Here is a 21,431-nt window from a genome sequence, read left to right as displayed (position 1 = left end):
GAATTTGATCGATACCTGGAGACTTGTTACTTCTTCAGATTTTCTATCACAATTTCGACTTCAGAAAGTGTGGGTTCGGGTATAAATGACTCAGCAGTTTGTATCTGAATTTCGTCCTGATCATTTCTATTCCAGACTCTGCTATTCTTAGAACCACCATGTTTTGCATTACATACCTTACAGCATTTTGCCCGCTATCTTATCATTAATAGTTACAACAAAGTATTTCAATAAGCAGATATTGTCATTGTATCACGTGCTTAAATACTGTTTACAATAAATGATTATGCTAAAACACTATTTTCTCATTTAACAGGACCCTGTACCGCCCACGCCATGGACTGGAGTATGGAATGCATCTCTACCAGGAGCCATCTGCCTTCAAATCAGGAGATTGCCTCCACGATTTTACAATATAATTGATCCCATTATAGGAGATGAAGATTGTCTGTTCTTAAACATCTACACTCCAAAGGTGCGTCTTGAAATTTGTATCAGTTATTTGACGACGCTGTATCAACTACAAGGTTATCTTGTGTCAGTGAGATGATGATGATGATGATGATGATGATGATGATCATAATGATGATAGCAAAGTAGTTGATCGAGGTTTTTGACCTATACTACTTTAAAAGTTGAATTCAAAGGAAAATTCCTTATTAACTTTTGGGCAGACATTAGCAGAAAATATGAACATCCTCTGACAAGTGCTTCAGTTCTGTTGCCATTTACAGTATAGACTTTATATAGTTATGAAAATTAATACCATAATAAGCTGAATACAGTTCCTGATCTAAGACTTTACATCAAAACATGATCATGGATCGCACTGAACATTTCTTGTATACAAAATATTTGTCGAATGTTTTATAAAATAATTTCAATTTCATAATGTATCAAATATTTTTCAATTACAGTAAATTCGTGTAAAAATTGCTATGCCTTAACTTGGATTTCATTGTATGCTTACAGTTTCGAATATAATTATTACAGATGGACTGTTTGTTCATCTTATTTTTCCACTGATTTTAATCCCATTCTTGCGTCATTTCTTACACATACATAATATATCCAAAACAACAGCAAATACATTAATTACAAACAGTTTGCAAATACGGCAATGGGCTGCCAAGTGGTACACAAATGAAAATATGCAGAGTAACTAGTAACTATATTCATACTGCTTAGTATCAAGAATTCAAATCAAAGGAAGAAGAATATCCTAACAATATTCCTATATTAATTCCTCTAATGGAATTTTAATGCACCTTTTGGAAACCAAGAGGTAGATGGCAGTATAATATTAAAATGGATTTGAGGGAGGTGGGATATAATGGCAGGGACTGGATTAATCTTGCTCAGGATAGGGACCAATGGCGGACTTATGTGAGGGGGGCAATGAACTCAGTATTCTCTAAAAGCCATTTGTAAGTAAGTAAATGGAAGTTTAATAGCTCTCAAGATATTCAGGTCATACGACTGTATACCATCACCCACACCCAGAATATGCTGTTTTACAGCTCCCTACTGGTGCATCTAACCCCAATCTGGATGTGCTCTTCAACATACACAGCGGTGCCTTCATGTATGGCTGGGGACATGAGTTCGGACCAGAAATTCTCATGGACAGGGACATAATCTGGGTCACCATTAACTACAGACTTGGCGCACTTGGTGAGTTAAAAGATTAACACACAAATATCCAAATTAAATTACAGCTAATGTGTAACAGTGCTTCTCTAACTGTGAATTCCAGGCTTCCTTGAGACGGAGGATGAAGTGGTTCCTGGCAACATGGGGATGAAGGACCAGACGATGGCTCTTCAATGGGTGAAGGAAAATATCGCAAAGTTTGGAGGAAATCCCAACAGCATTACTCTGACGGGAACTTCTGCCGGAGGCGTCGCTGTGCATTTCCATTACATGTCACCTATGTCCAGAGGTAAGGAAAATCACTTATAGTGAATTCTACCATGTACTTAATTTTAACCTTCCGTACTATTATTGGCTAGGTGGCCTTTTGAGGGCCAGACCCAAAATGGATCCAAGCACTTAGGCTTACACTGACCGCCCCCCCCCCCCAAAAAATAAAGAAAAAGGAACAGCATATAGTTTGAGATTAAAAAACTGACCTAGCTGCAATATTAAAAAATTGATAAGGATGCCTCAAGAAGATTGCTGGCCAAGATATCAAACATCACAAAACAATCTAAACTCAGATTGGCTTTTTCCAAATACTTCACAGCACGCCAGAGGTTCAAGGAACAGCTCAAGTTTAGTTTTATTAACATATAGATATTAAATCATATTTCTGTTACTATATTTGTAATCATAGTAAGTTAAGACTGTAGACTTACTTTTACCTAATACATGGAACATAATGTTTTCGCATCAGCAATTCAATTAATCATCATCATCATCATCATCATCATCATCATCATCATCCTTCACAAATTAGGCCTCTGTAGACCTGTTTCGGCCCTATCTAGCAGTCTTCTAAAAGGTCTTCCTGGTCGACGATGTCCTCTAGGTTTATACTGACTGCATCATAATTTTTGGAATTCTTGAATTTTCCATTCTTCTTACATGATCTAGCCAATTGAATTTGTATCTGCTGATTTTTTCTTCTACTGACTCTACTTCAAATTGTTCTAAAATTTCTTCATTCCTTTTTCGGTCTAAAAGAGTATCCTGCTGTCCTCCTGAAAAATTTCATTTCCGTTGCTTTGATTCTGTTCATGTCTTTTTTCTTTAATGTCCAAATCTCGCTTCTGTATAAAAGGGAGGGTAATGCTAGTGTATTATACATTTTTATTCTTGTAGATTTTTGTACTCATTTAGCTTTTAATGTATTGTTTATTATTCCTAGAATTTGTGTAAATTTGGTAATTTTCTTGTTCACATCTTTTTCATTTTGATAAGATATTTCACAACCCAGATAATTGAAATTTTGTACTTGTTCGAGGCATTGGTTATTGTGTACTATCTTACTTCTGACTGGGTCTTGTCCTAAAAATGCCATTACTTTTGATTTTTGTGCTGAAATTTCAATCCCAAAATCTTTTAATATTTTATTTAATGTATATAATCCTCTTTGTAAATTATTCTCTGAATTCAATTAATAAGAGATGTATGCTACACACATGGATGTAAGCACATGTACAAATACTTCTATCTATTATTTCTAACACTTTTACCTCATTAGTAATTTTACAGTGTTAGAGAAGGCCCTATGGCCTTAACTCTGTCACGTTACATAAAACCATTATTATTGTTGCTGTTGTTGTTATTATTATTATTATTATTATTCATTATTATTATTATTATTATTATTATTATTATTATTATTATTATTATTATTATTATTATTATGTGGGAATAGTTTACAATTTATTAACAAGTCATTAATATGTATGTCAAATTTGTTACTCCTAGGTCTCTTCAAGGGTGGCATTGCTCAAAGTGGAACTACTCTGGTTTCGTGGGCATTGATGGAAGAAGGTCTAAACAAAGCAAAGAAACTGGGTGAACTTGTAGGCTGCAGTACAGAAACTACCGAAATATTGGTTGACTGTTTGCGTCAACGTCCTTCTCATCATATAGTGAAGCAATATTGGAATTTCCAGGTGAGAATTACAAATAAACACAACAGCATTTCTTCCCAGTCGAAAACACTGGAGCTACAGTGTAGCATCCATGTCTACTTTAATTTCTGTTGGGCTCATTCATTCCCTTTTCCCTTTTTAACGAAATATCATATGACAGCACGAAGCTCGATATTTTCCATTCTTGCCATCTGTTTGGCACACTAACTTCAAAATTAAGCTACACAAAGTGTAGTCAACAGAAAATTACGATTTTTCGTGCTTGAACTAATGAAAACTGGCCGCTAACGATGGCTGCATCACATGTCTATACAAGTGGACATTAAGTGCATTTTCTATAACATTCAAACCATAACCTCGATTTTCACACGAGAAAACAACTGAATAGTACAGTAGTTCAAATAGTAAAATGCGAAACACTTCAAAATGTGTGCAAACCAAACGTTAAAAAACGCTGACTTATAATCATAATAATTAATTCTGCAGCCTGTAAAAATGGGTGCCAAAGATTATAAGGCAAGTTGCAGTATTTATGCTGCTTTTAAATGTACTAGTTTAATTTGTTCCAGTTATACGTACCTACATTCATATTCACACCAGTGGCAGCCGCCCCATAAGGGCACATGGTCACGTTTCCCTCCCAACACTTACATAAATATATTACTAAACTTGCCTGAGAAAAAAAACCACTGTCCCTCTAAACATCATCTAGACCAGAGATGGGCATCGTGCCTCACTTGAGAATTTGTGACCCACTGACCTTCACAGAGCTTATCACTCTGAGTGACATCATCTTCACAGTCCCCGTTCCTCCTTCACGCAGTTCCTAGGCGTGGGCAGGTTCTATATCAGTTTCATAAGCAATATCAGTGGTGACATAATGGCATTATCAAAGCAGTGTGTACGCGTTAGAAAACAATTATTTCAAGAGAAATGGGAGGAAGAGTTTTTTTGCTGTTTCGAAGGGGAGAACATACGATGTATGTTATGCTCGAAAATCCCATTAGGCATTAATAAATTTAATATACAACGACATTACTCCTTATGTCATAAAGAACATGCTGAATTAGAAGGTAAGACTAATTAAATGTTATTTTTCGTACTATTCCGAAGAAAATTTATGATTTTAACATTTGCATAGTATACTAAATACGACATTATACCTTAAACACGCTGCATTAAAAGGTACGAGGAATTAAATGTTGTTTGTACGTATTATTTCCAAAAGAAATTTATAAAAAAAAAAATATCAAATGTGCGTAGAAAATGAAATATGATTTTCTGAAATTATTTTAGGTCGAGAACGTGCAAATCTATTAAGTAATCTTGAGAAATGCCAGAATATTCAAGAAAATAAACGTAGACAACGTGATGGAATATTATTGGCTAGTTATGCAATTTCTCACCTGTGATTTAAATCAATTCAGCTACGGAGAAACAGTAAAGAGGTTTATGATTAAAGCTGCCAAATTGAATAAAAGTTTTCGAGTCTCTCACATTAACCAAGCGCTTTCCTAATAATTCGCCACTGACCGCCTTAGCGATTACGATAAGGTGACGCAGGTCACAGCAGTTTATATTTCCCATCCTACTCTGCAGTCTCCTCTCCTAGTAAACAAACTATTTCAACTCGAGTGCCTCACGTAACCGAAAATTGTGCCCCTGTATGATCTAGACAATGAAATGAGTCTTCCATTGTTTATCATTAAAAGATGTATGATCTAGACAATGAAATGAGTCTTCCATTGTTTATCATTAAAAGATGTATGATCTAGACAATGAAATGAGTCTTCCATTGTTTATCATTAAAAGATGTATGATCTAGACAATGAAATGAGTCTTCCATTGTTTATCATTAAAAGATGTATGATCTAGACAATGAAATGAGATCCATTGTTTATCATTAAAAGATGTATGATCTAGACAATGAAATGAGTCTTCCATTGTTTATCATTAAAAGATGTATGATCTAGACAATGAAATGAGTCTTCCATTGTTTATCATTAAAAAAATCTCACATTCCAGAAGATCCAAATAATTTCACTCCAGCAAATCCCTTAACTGGTAGCAATTATTTGCTAAACTGTGAAATCTAGCTCATGGGGTTTAAACTCGTTCTTCATTGCTGGATATACTCTTTTAAAATCCCATATATCAGCTCATGATTACCGGAGGCAGCTCCTGCTGTGGAACATTCCAGTTCATGAGAAGTTTCATCGCTTACACGTTTCCATCTTTAACTAGCATCACCTGCTATCAGAGTTCGACATTAAAGAATACGAAAAGAAGAACAGGCGATCAAACCATCACAGGCAGTCGAAATATTCATAGAACCCATTACTCTAAGAATCGTGTATTAAAAATGAATGTTTCTTACTCAAACACATTGTATGAATCAATACATTAATCAGGCAATCCATTTATCATTTTAGCTGTTTTCAATTATTATTAAAACTAAAATACAAGCACTGAGAGTTAGAGAATTTCAACGACGGAAAGTGTCCACCCCTAGTTGTGTTGTGCGTGATGCCTAAACAATTTATGAACGGCTTGAGTCAGACATCCTGTAAATTAAAAAGTATCTTATACAGACACTTGTGGTGCCACATTCTGTGATTCCATGTTAACAAATTTAAGTTCTAATTTAAATGAGAGATTGCAATGTGTTCCTAATGTATGTATAACACTCGTCTGTAATACTCTAAAATTCACCATGTAACACGGTTTCTTGAGCTCATCTAAAGGAACAAAGAATCATACACGCTCTTTCACTTCTATACAAAATTTAACATAAATCTACTCCAAATTACTTGTCTTCACGCCTTCAGTTCCTCACTACTTCACGAAATCAGCATCAATCTCTTCTTTTTCACAGAACTTCCCTCTACTCACCATCCTACATTACAGTATTGCCTCGCCTCTGGAATTTGTTACCTGGTGATGTTAGGAATTATCGGAAACTGTCACAGTTTAAAATTAAACTAGAAAAGTATGTTTTATCCCATGGAATCCATTGCTGTGAAGTTGCTAGATTTATGCTGGTGTTTTTATCTTTAGTATTTTTTGCATAACTCCTTAATATGTTATATTAATTTGTGTTATCCTCAACTTCTACTGGTAGGTTATGTGCAATTTTTTTTTTATTATTATTTTCTTTTTGTCACACGTTATTATATTAGATTAATTTGCATGGTGATGTACAATTTTTCTTGTAGTTGTATTACATTTGCGGTGGTGTGGAAGAGAAGGCCTGATGGCCTTAACTCCACCAGAGTAAATAAATAAATAAAAATAAAAAGTATGTAACTAATCCTCAAATGGTGGAGGAACTTAAAGAAAACATTGGAACAGATATTCGTCTATTAGTGCAGAGGAACTGATGTGTGTGAATGGAAATTTGTTACAGTGATGCGAATTGTGTATCACATAAGATAGTGAATGTTATCGATATAACACAGTATGTAAGTTTTAGTCCGGTGATGTGCAGATGCAAACAGCACTGGTAGTGGGGTGGGACCAGCTGACAGAAACACCGGAAAAATTTCCTCGGAATAACTGTACAATTAATGTCATTTAGGGTCACAAACATAACTTAATGAAAGTTGAAACAAAAAAAAATCTATGATTTAGAACTAATGAAAATTAAGTAAATTGTATGACTAAAACGAGATGGGTTTCTGGTTTAGTTCAATTTCCAAAAATGAAAATTAATTATTCTTTAAAACATGTCATATTCTTATTTGCTTATTTTTAGGTATGGATGTACAACCCATTTTCTCCATTTGCTCCAACAATTGAGAAAGCTGGACCTAATCCATTTCTCAGTAAGCATCCAATTGACCATCTGCTGGAGGGTGATATTGAAAATGTACCGTGGATTACGAGTGTCACAACTGAGGACGGCCTGGTGCCAGCAGGAGGTTTGTGCAATTGGATAACATCAATCTTACATATAGACTAAGCAGCGGTTCACATTTAGAGAAAACAAGACTTTTCTAGTACAGGGCTACTGATATATCATTACAACAACAGAAGTACCTCAATTTTAGACAATTATTACACAAAGAAATAATAAGAAAATAAGTTTATTTACTTTTCTTTATCAGTATTTTGTCATGTCATGGCTTACTGATATTTACAATAAATAATATAATTTGACTAAAATTACAGAAGAATTTGCAAAAAATCTCAGATTGATCATAACTAGGGGGGAGGGGGGGGTGGATGTTGATGACCTAAAATCTACTTAAAATGATCAATAAAATGCCCTTACAATAATGGGAAAATGACTTAAAATTAAAAGAAAATGACATTTAAATATTATTCACCGTACTCGCACCACAACTTCTTAAAAATTAGTCAGCTTGTTTCAATAACTGCCCTGCAAATGTCGGAGAGAGGAGGCAATTTCCTGGAATTTGACTAAGATAAAGGAAAAGAGCATGCAACAAAGTGAAATTTTAAGGGAAAACTATAGATTTTAATGACAATTTACAATGTTTTTCAATCAGAGGTGGTCCATGTCAGTGCCTTCATTCTCCACCTCCTTGTTCCACTCTTCACTTTTGTTACTCTTCACTTCCAGGTGGGGAGTGTAAATGACGAAAATTATGGACGCAGCGTGCATTCTTGCAATCTTTTTGTTAAAAATACTGTCTACTGTAGTACATCGCTTCCGAACCATATTGGGGACACAACATCCTATTGTCCAGGAATGGTGAAAGTTCCCCCACCTTCCAAACAAATTCTAAAGACACCCTCATACCAAGAAAGAGGTCAAAGTCCTCACTTAAACTAAGCTGTTGTCAAGCACCCATGCATATAACAATGGTTATGGAATGACATTTTATTTCTATTCCTTCCAATGCTGAATTTTGCACTTCCATTAAGTACATCTAAGCAAATATAAGAAACAGAATGACATTCTGTAACACATCACTAAGCAGCACGACTTCACTGCATTTTGCACAAGACACTACAAGCCTGGACTGTTGAATACAAAGGCATACATATACTTTGCTAACTATCTGTCATATATTTTCTTTTGGCTGAGTTACCTAAAACTGTATCTATTACGTTTTCAAACACAGAATTTTGCTATATTATATTAGAAACTATAGGGTTATTAGAATTTAGATATTTCTTCATAAATTTGAAAAATTGAAGCCAACATAACCTTCAGATAAATATTATGAAATGGAGAATTAATATAGGCCTACTTCACAAATAAAGATGATGAAATAGATACAATAATTTTATTTTATTTTGAGACAGACTGGATTGCAAATGAAAATACTGTCGAAGAACTGGATCGCAGATTCAATGAGTATATTCCAAACATTTTGGACTATAATTACACTGTTCCTGAGGAAAGAAAAAAGGAAGTTGCAGAGCGTATTCGTCAACATTACTTCAAGGACAAACCTCTTTCTGAGAAAATCAACGAAATTGTTAAGGTATGATGAAAAGTACTAGCTCATTTCTAAAAGAAAACAAAGGAGTTGATGAGAGATAATACATAGCTAATAATGTACACGTAAAAATAGTGAAGTCTATTTCTAGATTTCTACTTTGCAGTCATATGGCAAATGACATTTATCCCTACAGAAATGACGTAATAATTCTAGTTATTATGTTGAAAACAGCAGGTTTACAATTTCTTTGAAAAATTGCTAGTCAATTTGAACTGCATTGTCGGTATAGCCAAACAATATTTTCCTTCCAGTGTCTCAATTGCAATGCTAATAATAGGTTGCTTCTTCATGTTTTAAATCTAATTTAAATTTGAAAATGTTTCTCCCCCTCCCCCCCCCCTCTATACTGCTGCCTGGATGAACGGACTTGTAAATACTGATTATGAACATTATGAGAAACCACTATACAATGGCAGAGAGACAGCATGACATTTTGTATATTTCAGTAAAAGATCTCGTAATTAATTTCTTTTCTTTTAACACTGCAAAACATACCAAACAGATCTACTCCCTATCATGGGAAAGTGAAAGAAAATTTAAAAAAATATGTGACTTTAAAATCTATTATTACTCACTGAGAAGATAATTTTTCAAATTGAATGTAAATAGAGTATGTCTACTAAAATGAGAAACAAAAATTAGTTATAGATTCATTTTCCGGGCTGAGAGGCCGTCGTCTGTCGGTTGGTTTTCTACGAGACGTTTCGTCTGCAACTGCGGCAGACATCTTCAGTGGAGTGGTATCCGAGGTCGCAAAACTCTTCTCGGCGTACTTGAGGCAACTGATCCTGTGGCTGGTTGTGTGGGCGTATTTATAGTGCAACTAGTGGGCCGAGGCCTGTTGTCGCTGCGGTCCACGCCGCTTTGTTCACTGCTCCTGTTCTGGGTTCCGTCCTTTTGTTGTAGTGGCTTCATATCTGTTCTGTTTAGGACCGGGTACCAACACTTGTTTAGCTTTACGCCTTCTTCCTTGCGATTAAAGTTGTTGTTATGTTTATATATTTCGATCGCTTCTCTATGTAGACGGGGGAAGAAGTGCGTCGTCGTGCTCAAGATGTCCGTGTCCTTGAATCGTATGTTGTGATCGCCCTCTTGATAGGCATGTGCTGCCACTGCCGATTTGTCGATCTGTCCTAGGCGGCAATTCCTATTATGTTCTGTCAGTCTTGTCCTGACGTTCCGCTGTGTAGTACCGATGTAGACCTTCCCACACGAACATAGAATCCTGTAAACTCCGGCGGACAGCAGCTTATCTCGTTTGTCCTTGGATGACCTCAGCATGTTCCGGATTTGCTTGGTCAGCAGGAAGGTCGTTTCCACTTCATGTCATTTCAGTACCCTGCTGATACGGTCTGTCACATTCTTTAAATACGGTAGGAAGACCGTGCCCTTCTTAGTCGCTTGTTCTTGTGTCCGCATAGACTGTTATTTTGGGTCGTATGGCTCTCTTTATCTCCAGCCTTGAGTAGCCATTGGCCATGAGTGCTGTCTATATATGGCTCAGCTCCCGTTGGATGTGTTGTGGCTTGGCTACCCGCCTGGCTCTGTTGATCAGAGTTTTCATCATGGCCCGTTTCTGGCCGGGATGATGATTCGAGGTCTTATGCAGATATTTGTCTGTGTGGGTCGGCTTCCTGTAGACGTCATGACTAGGGTGTCTGGTAGAAAACCAACCAATAGACCACGGCCTCTCAGCCCGGAAAATGAATCTAGATCTATAGACTCCGGCCGTGAAAGCCTACACTACAAAAATTAGTTACTTTTTAATTAGGTCTACCACAACTTAATAATTACTCATAAGCACGATAAAAAAAACATTAATCACATTTTAGTCCTCTTACTTGTTTCTTAAGTTCCCTGATCTTCAGTTCAGTGGACTATATTATACTCGCATATGTAACTGCTGACTGCAGCTCAGACATTACACAAGTGAAGCACATCAATTTGCTTAATTTCATTACCCATGACCATTCGAGTATTTTGAATTCATTACATTTCCTTACTTTTGTTACTAAGTGCTTAAAATAGTTGCTTTTTGGTTACTTTCGTTACCAACTGTTTAAATTAGTTGTTTTTTTGTTACTTTCGTTAATAGTAGACAGCCTGTAGAGCTAAAGTCTTCAAATTTTCAGATGGTAACTGATCGTGTTTTTCTACTGGATGCAGTAAGAGCTGCAAAACTGCAAGCAACTACTGTCAAGGCACCCACCTACTTTTACCTATTTGGGTACAGAGGAAAGCACAGTTTTACAGAGGTTAATTCAGGATCCACAAAAAATTATGGTAAGTTACTAAGATCAGATGCAGTACCTAGTCAAATAGATATTGTTTTAACAGATTTTTGTGTGTATGTGTGTGTGTGTTTTATTTTTAGAGGGAGGACTGGGAAGAGATGAGGAGGGAGGGACAGAGAGGAGAGAGTGCGTTTTTTTTCAATATGCCCTATTAAAAAGTAGTGTGTGTGTGTGTGTTCGTGACAGAGAGGGTGGAGGAAGAAAAGGAGGGAGAGAGAGAATTATTTGAAGGTTGACATATGGCAAGGTGAATAGGAGCAGTCCAAGAAAACTTGTTTCAATGCTGTCATTACAGTAGACTTTTCATTTAACGGACTTTGGGTTTAACGCACATATTTTAAAATCTCTATTTCTAGACTATTTCCCAACAAACACGCGCAAAATTTGATTTAAAATCTCTATTTCTAAACTGCCTTTCCCTAGTACAAAGGCATACTCGAATTCGCCTACACAAGACCTTGGCGAGACCTGTACTTTGTTACGGCAATGAGGCATGGACATTGAGGAAGAAAGACGAAAGCAGAGTAACGGCCAATGAAATGAAATTTATGAGATATACAGCGGGATATGGGATCACAAACACAATGAAGATGTAATGGAAGAATTACAACTAGAACCTGTAATTAATCACGTAAAACATTATTGGAACAACTGGGTAAATCATCTGCATCGCATGCGTAAAGATAGAATCCCAAAAGTCATGATCCACTATTGTCCAAACGGGAAGAGATTCTTGGTCGTCCAAAGAAGTGCTGGATTGAAAATTCAACTGTGAGATCATAACAGGCCATTTGGCCTAATACTTGAAGGGAAGAAGAAGAAGAAGAAGAAGAAGAAGAAGAAGAAGAAGAAGAAGAAGAAGAAGATTTCTAAGCTACATGTATTTCCCATGTGCAAAACAGTCCGTAAAGTGTTTTTTATCTTGCCAGATTTGGTTGAAATTGGGTCTCCAATGTGAAAGTTGATATCTGTACTAGCCATTTAGCTAACAATGCCAGTGGCATAGCCACGAATTTAAGATGGGAAGGGGCAAGTTTTGGGAACATCACTTGAAAAATTTGTTCATAAACTTATATGCAACATATTTAAAAGACATTAATAATTATTACTAATACTATGAAATTTATAATTAATTAGGACTCTGCTGACTCTAAATAAATTATTTCATCTAGTTATTTATTAGTTACGGTATGCCTTATTGCAGAACACAGCGAAACCTGCCTTTGTAGTCATTTCGTTTAAGAAGCCACCTGGTCGAAAGGCCATTTTCTCTGGAATGAAATGAATTTTCCATCCCACATTATTTGCAGATGACACAAGTATAGTAATTACAGCCAATAACTCCAACACATTCCAATCTTCAACAGAGGAAATTCTCTTCAAAATATGTGACTGGTTTTCAGTCAATAAATTAGTATTAAATTGTAACAAAACTAACATAATTCAATTTAAATCCTGTCCAAATTCAACGTCGCAAATTTCTAGCGCAATAATTAATCATTGATCCCTATTAGAAACAACAACAACCAAATTTCTTGGCTTAAAAATCGATAATGTGTTAAATTGGAAAAATCATATTAAAGAAATTACCCCCAAACTAAATTCAGCTTGTTTTGCTATTAGATCTATGCAAAAGATAGTAAATATCAATACCTTAAAAACAATATACTTTGCATACTTCCACTCGGTAATGAGTTTTGGAATAATATTCTGGGGAAATTCCACAGATAGTAACAGTATATTTCTCTTACAAAAAAGAGTAATTAGAATAATAGCAGGTGCCAAATCTAGGGAATCATGTAGGACTATTTAAAAAAAAATACAAATAATGCCCATGGCTTGTCAGTATATTTTTCATTAATAATCTTCCTCGTATGTAATCGTGAAAACTTTGTAACTAATTCAACAGTTCATAGCATAAATACACGTCGAAAACATGACTTTCATACTCCATCGGCAAGTCTATCATGCTATCAAAAAGGAGTGCGTTATATGGCAGTAAAAATTTTTAATAGCCTCCCTATCAATATAAAAAATGAAACTCAAAACATAAAATTATTTAGGGCCAAATTAAAAAAGTACCTAATTTCTCATGTCTTCTATTCTGTAGGTGAATTCATGACATTCAATAACACTTCATGAAATTGATACTAAAACTTTGTGTTGTACTAGTAGACTATATTGTAAATCTCGTCTGTATATATTTCATCTAGACTGTGACTATAAATTAAGATTTTATAATAGTATTAAGTTTTTTGACTTGTTCCATATTCTAGATGTAACCATGTATGAATACCATGGAATGTTAATCAAATTGACCCCTTTCATAGGCACATGCCATCTAGATGACACGGCTTACACTATTGAATACGCTTTCAAGACTGACGAGACTCAAGAAGACAGAGATATGTCGAACGTGCTGCTGGACATGTGGACGAGCTTCGCAGCCACTGGGTACGTATTAACTGGCCATCTCTACGACAATAATGTGAATGCCTACACTGCCTGTAACAGACACCACCAGCACTCCCAGATCCCCAAGTTTTCCACGGATGGTGAATTTCATCACGTTAGAAATATAGATAAGGTGGAAAATGGAATGCATAATTCCTTGGATTTCTGTGAGAAATCTCGCCATACAAACGCAGCTTTATGACTATTCCATTGGACAAAGAACTCTTCTAAGTCTCTGCATGTAATTCACTTTAAACAAACTCATACTGAAATTCTGAAATCATGATCACTCTCAATTCCTCTCATTACAATTTCAGATTAATTAATAATTAAAAATTTGCTGTAGGTTGCTGTGCATAGTTCCATAATGTTTTCAAGTCAGTATCACAAGGATTTACGTATTTTATCAAAGTAGTGGACTCAATCGGCTGGGTAGCTCAGTTGGTAGAGCAGCCGGCTACAGACTGGAAGGTCCGGGATTCGATCCCAGGTGGTGACAGGATTTTTCTCGTTGCCAAACTTTCAGAACGGCCCCGAGGTTCACTCAGCCTCCTATAAAACTGAGTACCGGGTCTTTCCCGGAGGTAAAAGGCGGTCAGAGCGTGGTGCCGACCACACCACCTCATTCTAGTGCCGAGTTCATGGAAAGCATGGGGCTCTACCTCCATGCCCCCCCAATGCCTTCATGGCGTGTTACGGGGATACCTTTATCTTTACCTTTTAGTGGACTCAATACATCAAATACTGAATTTAGTACAAGTTCATATATAATTATTCTCCTTTATAATCCTCAAAATGTCTATGCAGGTGTATTTTGTTCGTTTGTTTTTGCATGCTCACATACTTGTAAATATTAATTTATTTTCAGAAACCCTGTTCCATCTGGGAGTGGGGTGAAATGGGAGCCTGTAACTCCGAACAGCAAGGATCTCGCATATCTGTACATAGGTGGACCAAAACACCTCGAAATGCGATCAAGCAGTAAGCTGGGAAATCCTGATTTCTGGGACTCACTGCCATTCAATGAAAGACAAGTCAAAGTGGACACCCCTCTGCATGCTTCTCACACTGACCTCTAAGAGATGTTCCCATAATCAAGGTCAATCTCTTGGAAACTTGTTTTTCGTACATCTACTAAAAGCATTTCTGAAACTAAAGTTCTGTAGTTTTATCATCATCATCTGCAATAAATTCTGCCTGAATCTCCACAACAGAAAAAATAGATTTTAGTTGGTTTTCTTCAAAGAAAGCAGGAATAAAAATTCAAAATTCAAAACACTCGTGGAACTTGTGAGACAGCCAAGCAATGCTCAAGCAGAGCTGTCGAATACTTCCGCCTCCAATCATTGCTATTACATCAATGCCCTAGCAAGGAACAAGTCTGTAGGTTTTAGAAAAGCAATTCCCTGACAAAGGACCCAACAAGTACTAATCACCTATGCAATCAAGATTCGAGACATCAAATGGTAAAAGGTTAATGCCTACACTACACTGATATATTTCATGGAAAGTTCTCTTTCTCACAAATTAAAATAACAGCTCAACTAATAATGTATTATATATTTTATAAAACATCTACAAAACATACGACTTGATGTAAGGTACTATACTCTTTTATGTCTGTTGAAATCACTACAATCATCAGGTTCTGTTCAGATCACTAGAGCACATTCTCTTCCGAATCATCTACTAGTCATACCTGTTTACTACCACTGACTCTATACATAATTGCACAAAGAGAGGTTGTGAGAGTTCTCTGACCACATACGTATACGACAATGTAGGAAAAGGAGTATCATCTTCAGCATGGGGTGAAATAATTTTCAGAATTTTGGTACCGGTACATATTTACTCTCCACGGTACTTTTCTAAAACAATTTTGGAGTTAAACGGCATATTTGCATTTGCTCTTAATTAATTAAAAATAAGTTCACGTACTGTACATCATTTACAGATCAAATCTGTTCAATATTTTCTACGAGGACAGATACTGTACACTGAAGAGCATGAAGAGAAATAGGCAGTAAGCAAAAAACTACTTTTTCGGTATCAAGAAATGGAGAAAACGTGTATTCCAGCAAAAATCTCGAAATTGGTTATCTGCAGCATCACAATACTGCCTCTCTATCATCATCATACAAATTTTTCACACAAGATTTTGCTGGAAACATTTTTTTCAAATACAAGAACATCTGTTGACATATTTTTACTTCGGGAGAGATGGAGGACAAACTTGTGTGTTAATTTCGTTAACACTAGATACTGGAATTCTGCTTAACAATTTTAAGTCTTCTTCTTCCCCTGTGGATACAGCTTGTCCAAGTCAAGTCTGCGAGTGGGGATATCGGGATGGAATGTAGAGGCAAAACACGGTTGCCACATAGGTCACTTGACGCTCAGATTTCAACGTGTGCACATCGTTTAAAATACACTACGGAGCGCACGCATTTTTTGTCCTTGTCTTCAGATAAAGGCAACAGTTACGCTGCCTCCCAGCCTCCCTCCCCTCATGAAACTTTCTCTCCTACGCCCACACTTGCCAATCAGAATGCCAAACCTCACTGTCAAGCAGAAGTAGAAGTACAGTCTATTTCAAAGCGTCTTAAATTGTTACCGCTCTATGAACTGAAGCACAGTAGGAAAACTTTGCTGTCATATGAGACTGTACTGGTCTGCTCTCGTTACCGCCTCCTTTCACTACAGAACTGCCTCCAACTTCCCCTCTCGGCTCGCAGACTTAACTTAGTCGAGCTGTACAACACTATAAGGACCCTGGTATAAGAATTTCTCTATCTACTCTGTCAGTTAAAATAAAAATGGTTCAATTTCAGGCAGATATAGAGATCTTAACCAATAGTATATTAAGCATATAATCCTTCTTAGTTTTAGTTTGATGGACAATTTATAATAGACTGGTATGCTCAATTTTGTAATGTAATTGAAATGTAACAAATATAATAAAGTTGTCATATTTTCTTCCTCAAGTAAACGTTATTTGAATGGAGTGTGGTAAGAGAGGCAGACAGCAATATGTTCGCACAATTAGTGTGAAGGTTACAAAAAATAAAAAAACCAGATGTGTTACCTCACGCAGAAAAGAAAGATGATAATAAAATGCAGTAGGCCTAAAGAACAGAGGGAGAAGATGAAAGAGAATAGGGAGTGAGCGAGCCTCTGAGAAGATGGGAATGGGACAGGAAGACAAAGAGGACCAGCAAGAAAATAAAAAAAGAGATTAAGGAAGAAGAAAAAAAAAAGGAGCAGAACAGAGAGAAAAGTTTATATGATAAATTTCCTACATCATCTAGAAGAATCTTTTTCAGTTTTTCTGCAAACGATATTACAATCAATTCAATTCAAAGTAAAATTATGTATCTAATTATAAAAGATTCCATAAAAATGTATGCAATAAAGGGTGTACAGATTAGCTAGGAAAATGAGGTGCAGTTAGATGATGTTCATCTATGGCAATTAAATATGAAATCGAACTGAATTGATTGCAATGTCTTTCGCAGAAAAATCGAAGATTTTATAGATTACTGTACAACAATCATGTGCATAGCCCAAGTTAAGAGTGAATAAAAAGCCACTACTGGATGAAGAGAGAACTTAGAAATAAGACATGAAGAATAAACAAAGAGTGTGCTGTTAGGTTTATCAGGTCATTGTAAATGATGTCACGTCTTCAAAGGTATCAATGTGCATTAAGACATGTATGGTTGCATGGTGCTATATTTAAATGCTTTTGTGTATTAGAGATATACAACTCAATAGACATTTACAACTAGATTCATTACTTTTTGCAGACGATTTAGCTCTGGTGGCATCCTCAGAAGATGAATTACAACGTTCAATTTTTAATTTTAACAAAATTGGAATTAAATATGATATGAAAATCAATAAAGAAAAAACTAAAATTATAGCCTTCTGCGGAAAATACCCTGTGCCTAGCAAAATATGTTTAGATTCAAAACTATTAGAAAGGATAAATTATTTTACATATCTCGGATACACATTGTCTTTTTTCGATGAAGTAGACATTTCACAGAAAATTTCCAAATACACCAAAACAATGGGAATAATTAACAACATTATGAACCTTCCCTAGTACAAAGGCATACTCGAATTCGTCTTTACAAGACCTTGGCGAGACCTGTACTTTGTTACAGCAGTGAGGCATGGACATTGAGGAAGAAAGACGAAAGCAGAATAACATCTAATTAAATGAAATTTATGAGATATACAGGGGGATATATGAAATGAGATCACAAACGCAATGAAGATGTAATGGAAGAATTACAACTAGAACCTGTAATTAATCACGTAAAACATTATCAGAACAACTGGATAAATCATCTGCATCGCATGCATCCAAACGGGAAGAGATCTCTCGGTCGTCCAAAGAAGTGCTGGACTGAAAATTCAACTGTGAGATCATAACAGGCCATTTGGCCTAATACTTGGAGGGAAGAAGAAGAAGAAGAAGAAGAAGAAGAAGAAGAAGAAGAAGAAGAAGAAGAAGAAGAAGAAGAAGAAGAAGAAGAAGATTCAGTGCAGATAAGTAGCAGTTTTAACTGCTTTTCTAAAATATTTTCTGTTGTATTAAACATTGGTGTTATTTTTTTTCTATCATGTACCGAATTCACAACTACAATTAGTAATGTCTCTCCCTCAAAACTAATACCAATGCAGTACAAGTAATGATGCTTAAAATATACTCTTTCTTCAAAGAACTGTCATCCGTAGAAGTGTGATCTAAAACAAGTGTTTCTCAGTGTCAGATACTTTCAGTCAAAACATGTGGTATTAGTGTGCACTCATAAAAAGAAAAATGCTCAGTTTAGAAACGTCTTTCAGTACAGCTGCACCGAATTTCTGTATCATACCATCCTCATGATTTCACTTGCTGTTTTCCCTCCCACACCTTTAGAACGAACCTAATGATATTCTCCCATTATCTGTTCCTAATTTAGATAGGTAAATAATTCACGAAACTTCCAAATGCACGAATTTAACAATGAATAATTTTTCAGGTGCCTACAATGTTCATCTCACATAGGCCTACATGTGGAAAAGACAGTTTCAAAGGCTTGTTATCGAAGTGTGTGTAGCTCACCAATATAATATTTGAGCTACGAAACGAAGTTACCCTCTTCTATAAAACAAAAGCTAGTGTATTCGATTCCCGTTCATTGCTTGCACTTCTACTTGTATTTTGCACCAGACTTATTGAATCTGGCAAAAATAATTAACAGAATAGAAAAATAATTACAGAACAACCTGAAAATGACAGTAACTGGTTAAGGAACTGTCTTACCTTACTGCAGACAGAGATCGCGCAGCAGGAACCTTCACGACCGATGCGATTCTCTCCATTGTAGATGGCATGCTTGACTCCTTTTATCTCCAGACATCCCACCTAGGAGCATTACAACACCATGGCAATCAAACACAATCGCAACCAAACCGAACACAGTCCAATGGTAGGGCCTTAACTTGCCATTATTCACCCAGACTCCACAAGTGTAGTCAAAGGTGTCACTAGTGTCAAGAAGCATAGACAACTTAGACTATCCAGAGTGCACCACAGGTCACCATTACACTTATAATGAATGATGACGAAGATTGTTGGAATATCATGCCCTGAAAACAGGCTTACTCAACACAAGTTATATAAATTCAGAGTGGATCACGGTATTTGAACCCAGATCCTCTCACGTATAAGCATTAAGACACAATAGTAATTACATAACATAAATAATACAATGACTGGGAAAAACGACGATGTAGGCCTATTTTCATCAAATATCTAATCTAACTTGAGAAGAATACTTTTTAATCTTCATCAAAACCGAGAAATTCATCTCCAGAAGTAAATGAAGGATCACTAGAAACCTCTTCTAAATCAGAATCTGAGTCCTCACACCATCCAGTGCATGACTAATGCCACAATTCTTAAATGGTTTAACCATTGTCTCAGTTTTCATAGCATCCAGTGAAGCCTTGACCCATTCACAACTAGGTACAGACACCTTATTTTTTCGAAAAATGTATGATATGACTTTCTCATGTTAAATTCTATCGTAGAGGCCGAGAAGTAGATGGGAGGATAATATTAAAAAGGATTTGAGGGAAGTGGGATATGATGATAGAGACAGGATTAATCTTGCACAGGATAGGGACCGATGGCGGGCTTATGTGAGGGTGGCAATGAACCTTCGGGTTCCTTATAAGTAAGGAGCGGATTCTTATGTAATTAAATATTATTTTTGCGTATGATAAAACACAATTAACAAAGTTAAAAATTTCGAACATGAAGTTTCAAGTTTAAAACCTGAATTTTATTTCACATAAAAACATATTTTCACAAAAAAATTATGTAAATACATATTTTCAGGAAATCTGTTATAAACACATAAATCTTGGAGTTTTTTTTACTTAAATAATTTTTTACAAGAACTTTTAAACATTTTAAAACTAAATCAATTATATCACTCAGAAGTACGTTATCTTTTTAAGAATTCTTGGTTGCTTCGTGTTTCTAAGCGCTGTGTGTATCCGTGATCCATTTTCGTAATAGTATCGCCTCAAGTTCTGAGAACTGCTAGGCAGCATATCAGTGTTATTATTAGAAAATAAATTAACATGGACAAGGAGGAGAGATCTTGCAACACATAATTAGGAATGTTTGTTGTTGCTGAAGATGATTTCATTCCACGCTTTGTTTGTGAAAAAACAACAGATAATGCTGGGTAACTTTCGGTGCTGGACCCCAGACTCATTTCACCGTCATTATCACCTTCATCTCATTCAGACGCTAAATAACCTGAGATGTTGATACAGCGTCGTAAAATAACCTAATAAAAAAAACAACAGATAAGAGCTCGCATACGAACATTATTTAATTTAAACAAATCTCTCACCTCTCGCTCATGTCTATCAAGTAAGGCAATATATATTGTTGCGATTTCCTGTTATCGGGCTTCATCAATCGATATCCTTCAAGATATACTGAAAGATGGTTGTTTAAAAAAACGATTTGGCTTTCCTATTAGCAAATTTAAGCTTTTTGTGTGACACCATAAAAAAAAACTCGAAACATCCAAAAATCTGTTGTCTGAAACAGGAAGGTGCGTGCCGTGGAAATTACCAGGTTCAGAAGTACAAGTACTAAGGGACAAATTCCAGAAAGTATTTGGGAAAAACAGTGGATATAAAAAAATGTGTAAAGTTGCTCAAGTATTGGAGGGTGCGCCTGTATGTGAAATTGACGGTGTTTGTGTTCATGACTTTCCTCTCTTTAAATATGCACGTCTGACGTCCTGTGATGTGGAAAGATCGTTTTCACAGTATAAGTCGTTGTTCAGAGATAATCGGCATGTATTTGTGATGGAGAATTTGGAGATGATCTTTGTTGTTCACTGAAATTCTCGGCCAACTACTAGCACTCAAGTGTGGTTGGTGAGTACCTAGTAACATTTTTTTCCAAGCTAAGTAAGGTATTTTTGTCATATTTAAAATATATATATATATTTTTTATTTTTAGCAAATATTTTCGTACTTTTTAGCACATAAAAATTCGCTCCCTACTTATAAGCCATAAG

General features: G+C 35.9%; 2 protein-coding genes across 2 annotated transcripts in view; one reads left to right on the top strand and one right to left on the bottom strand.

The window, feature by feature from the left end:
* LOC138708712 (venom carboxylesterase-6-like) overlaps positions 1-15,059 on the top strand; it is a 32,781-nt gene extending 17,722 nt beyond the window's left edge. Inside the window, exons 2-10 of the mRNA XM_069838816.1 lie at positions 317-475; positions 1,521-1,674; positions 1,757-1,942; positions 3,436-3,626; positions 7,360-7,525; positions 8,880-9,061; positions 11,212-11,362; positions 13,704-13,827; positions 14,696-15,059. Of these exons, the coding sequence (XP_069694917.1) occupies positions 317-475; positions 1,521-1,674; positions 1,757-1,942; positions 3,436-3,626; positions 7,360-7,525; positions 8,880-9,061; positions 11,212-11,362; positions 13,704-13,827; positions 14,696-14,906 (1,524 nt within the window). The 3' untranslated portion in view covers positions 14,907-15,059. The remainder of the gene's footprint in view (positions 1-316; positions 476-1,520; positions 1,675-1,756; positions 1,943-3,435; positions 3,627-7,359; positions 7,526-8,879; positions 9,062-11,211; positions 11,363-13,703; positions 13,828-14,695) is intronic.
* Positions 1-21,431, bottom strand: part of LOC138708711 (uro-adherence factor A-like) — a 146,929-nt gene that overhangs the window by 119,946 nt on the left and 5,552 nt on the right. Inside the window, exon 3 of the mRNA XM_069838815.1 lies at positions 19,145-19,246. Within this exon, the coding sequence (XP_069694916.1) occupies positions 19,145-19,246 (102 nt within the window). The remainder of the gene's footprint in view (positions 1-19,144; positions 19,247-21,431) is intronic.

Source organism: Periplaneta americana, chromosome 11 (genome assembly GCF_040183065.1).
Source record: "Periplaneta americana isolate PAMFEO1 chromosome 11, P.americana_PAMFEO1_priV1, whole genome shotgun sequence".
Taxonomy (NCBI): Eukaryota; Metazoa; Arthropoda; class Insecta; order Blattodea; family Blattidae; genus Periplaneta; species Periplaneta americana.
This window is presented reverse-complemented; position numbering and strand designations above follow the sequence as displayed.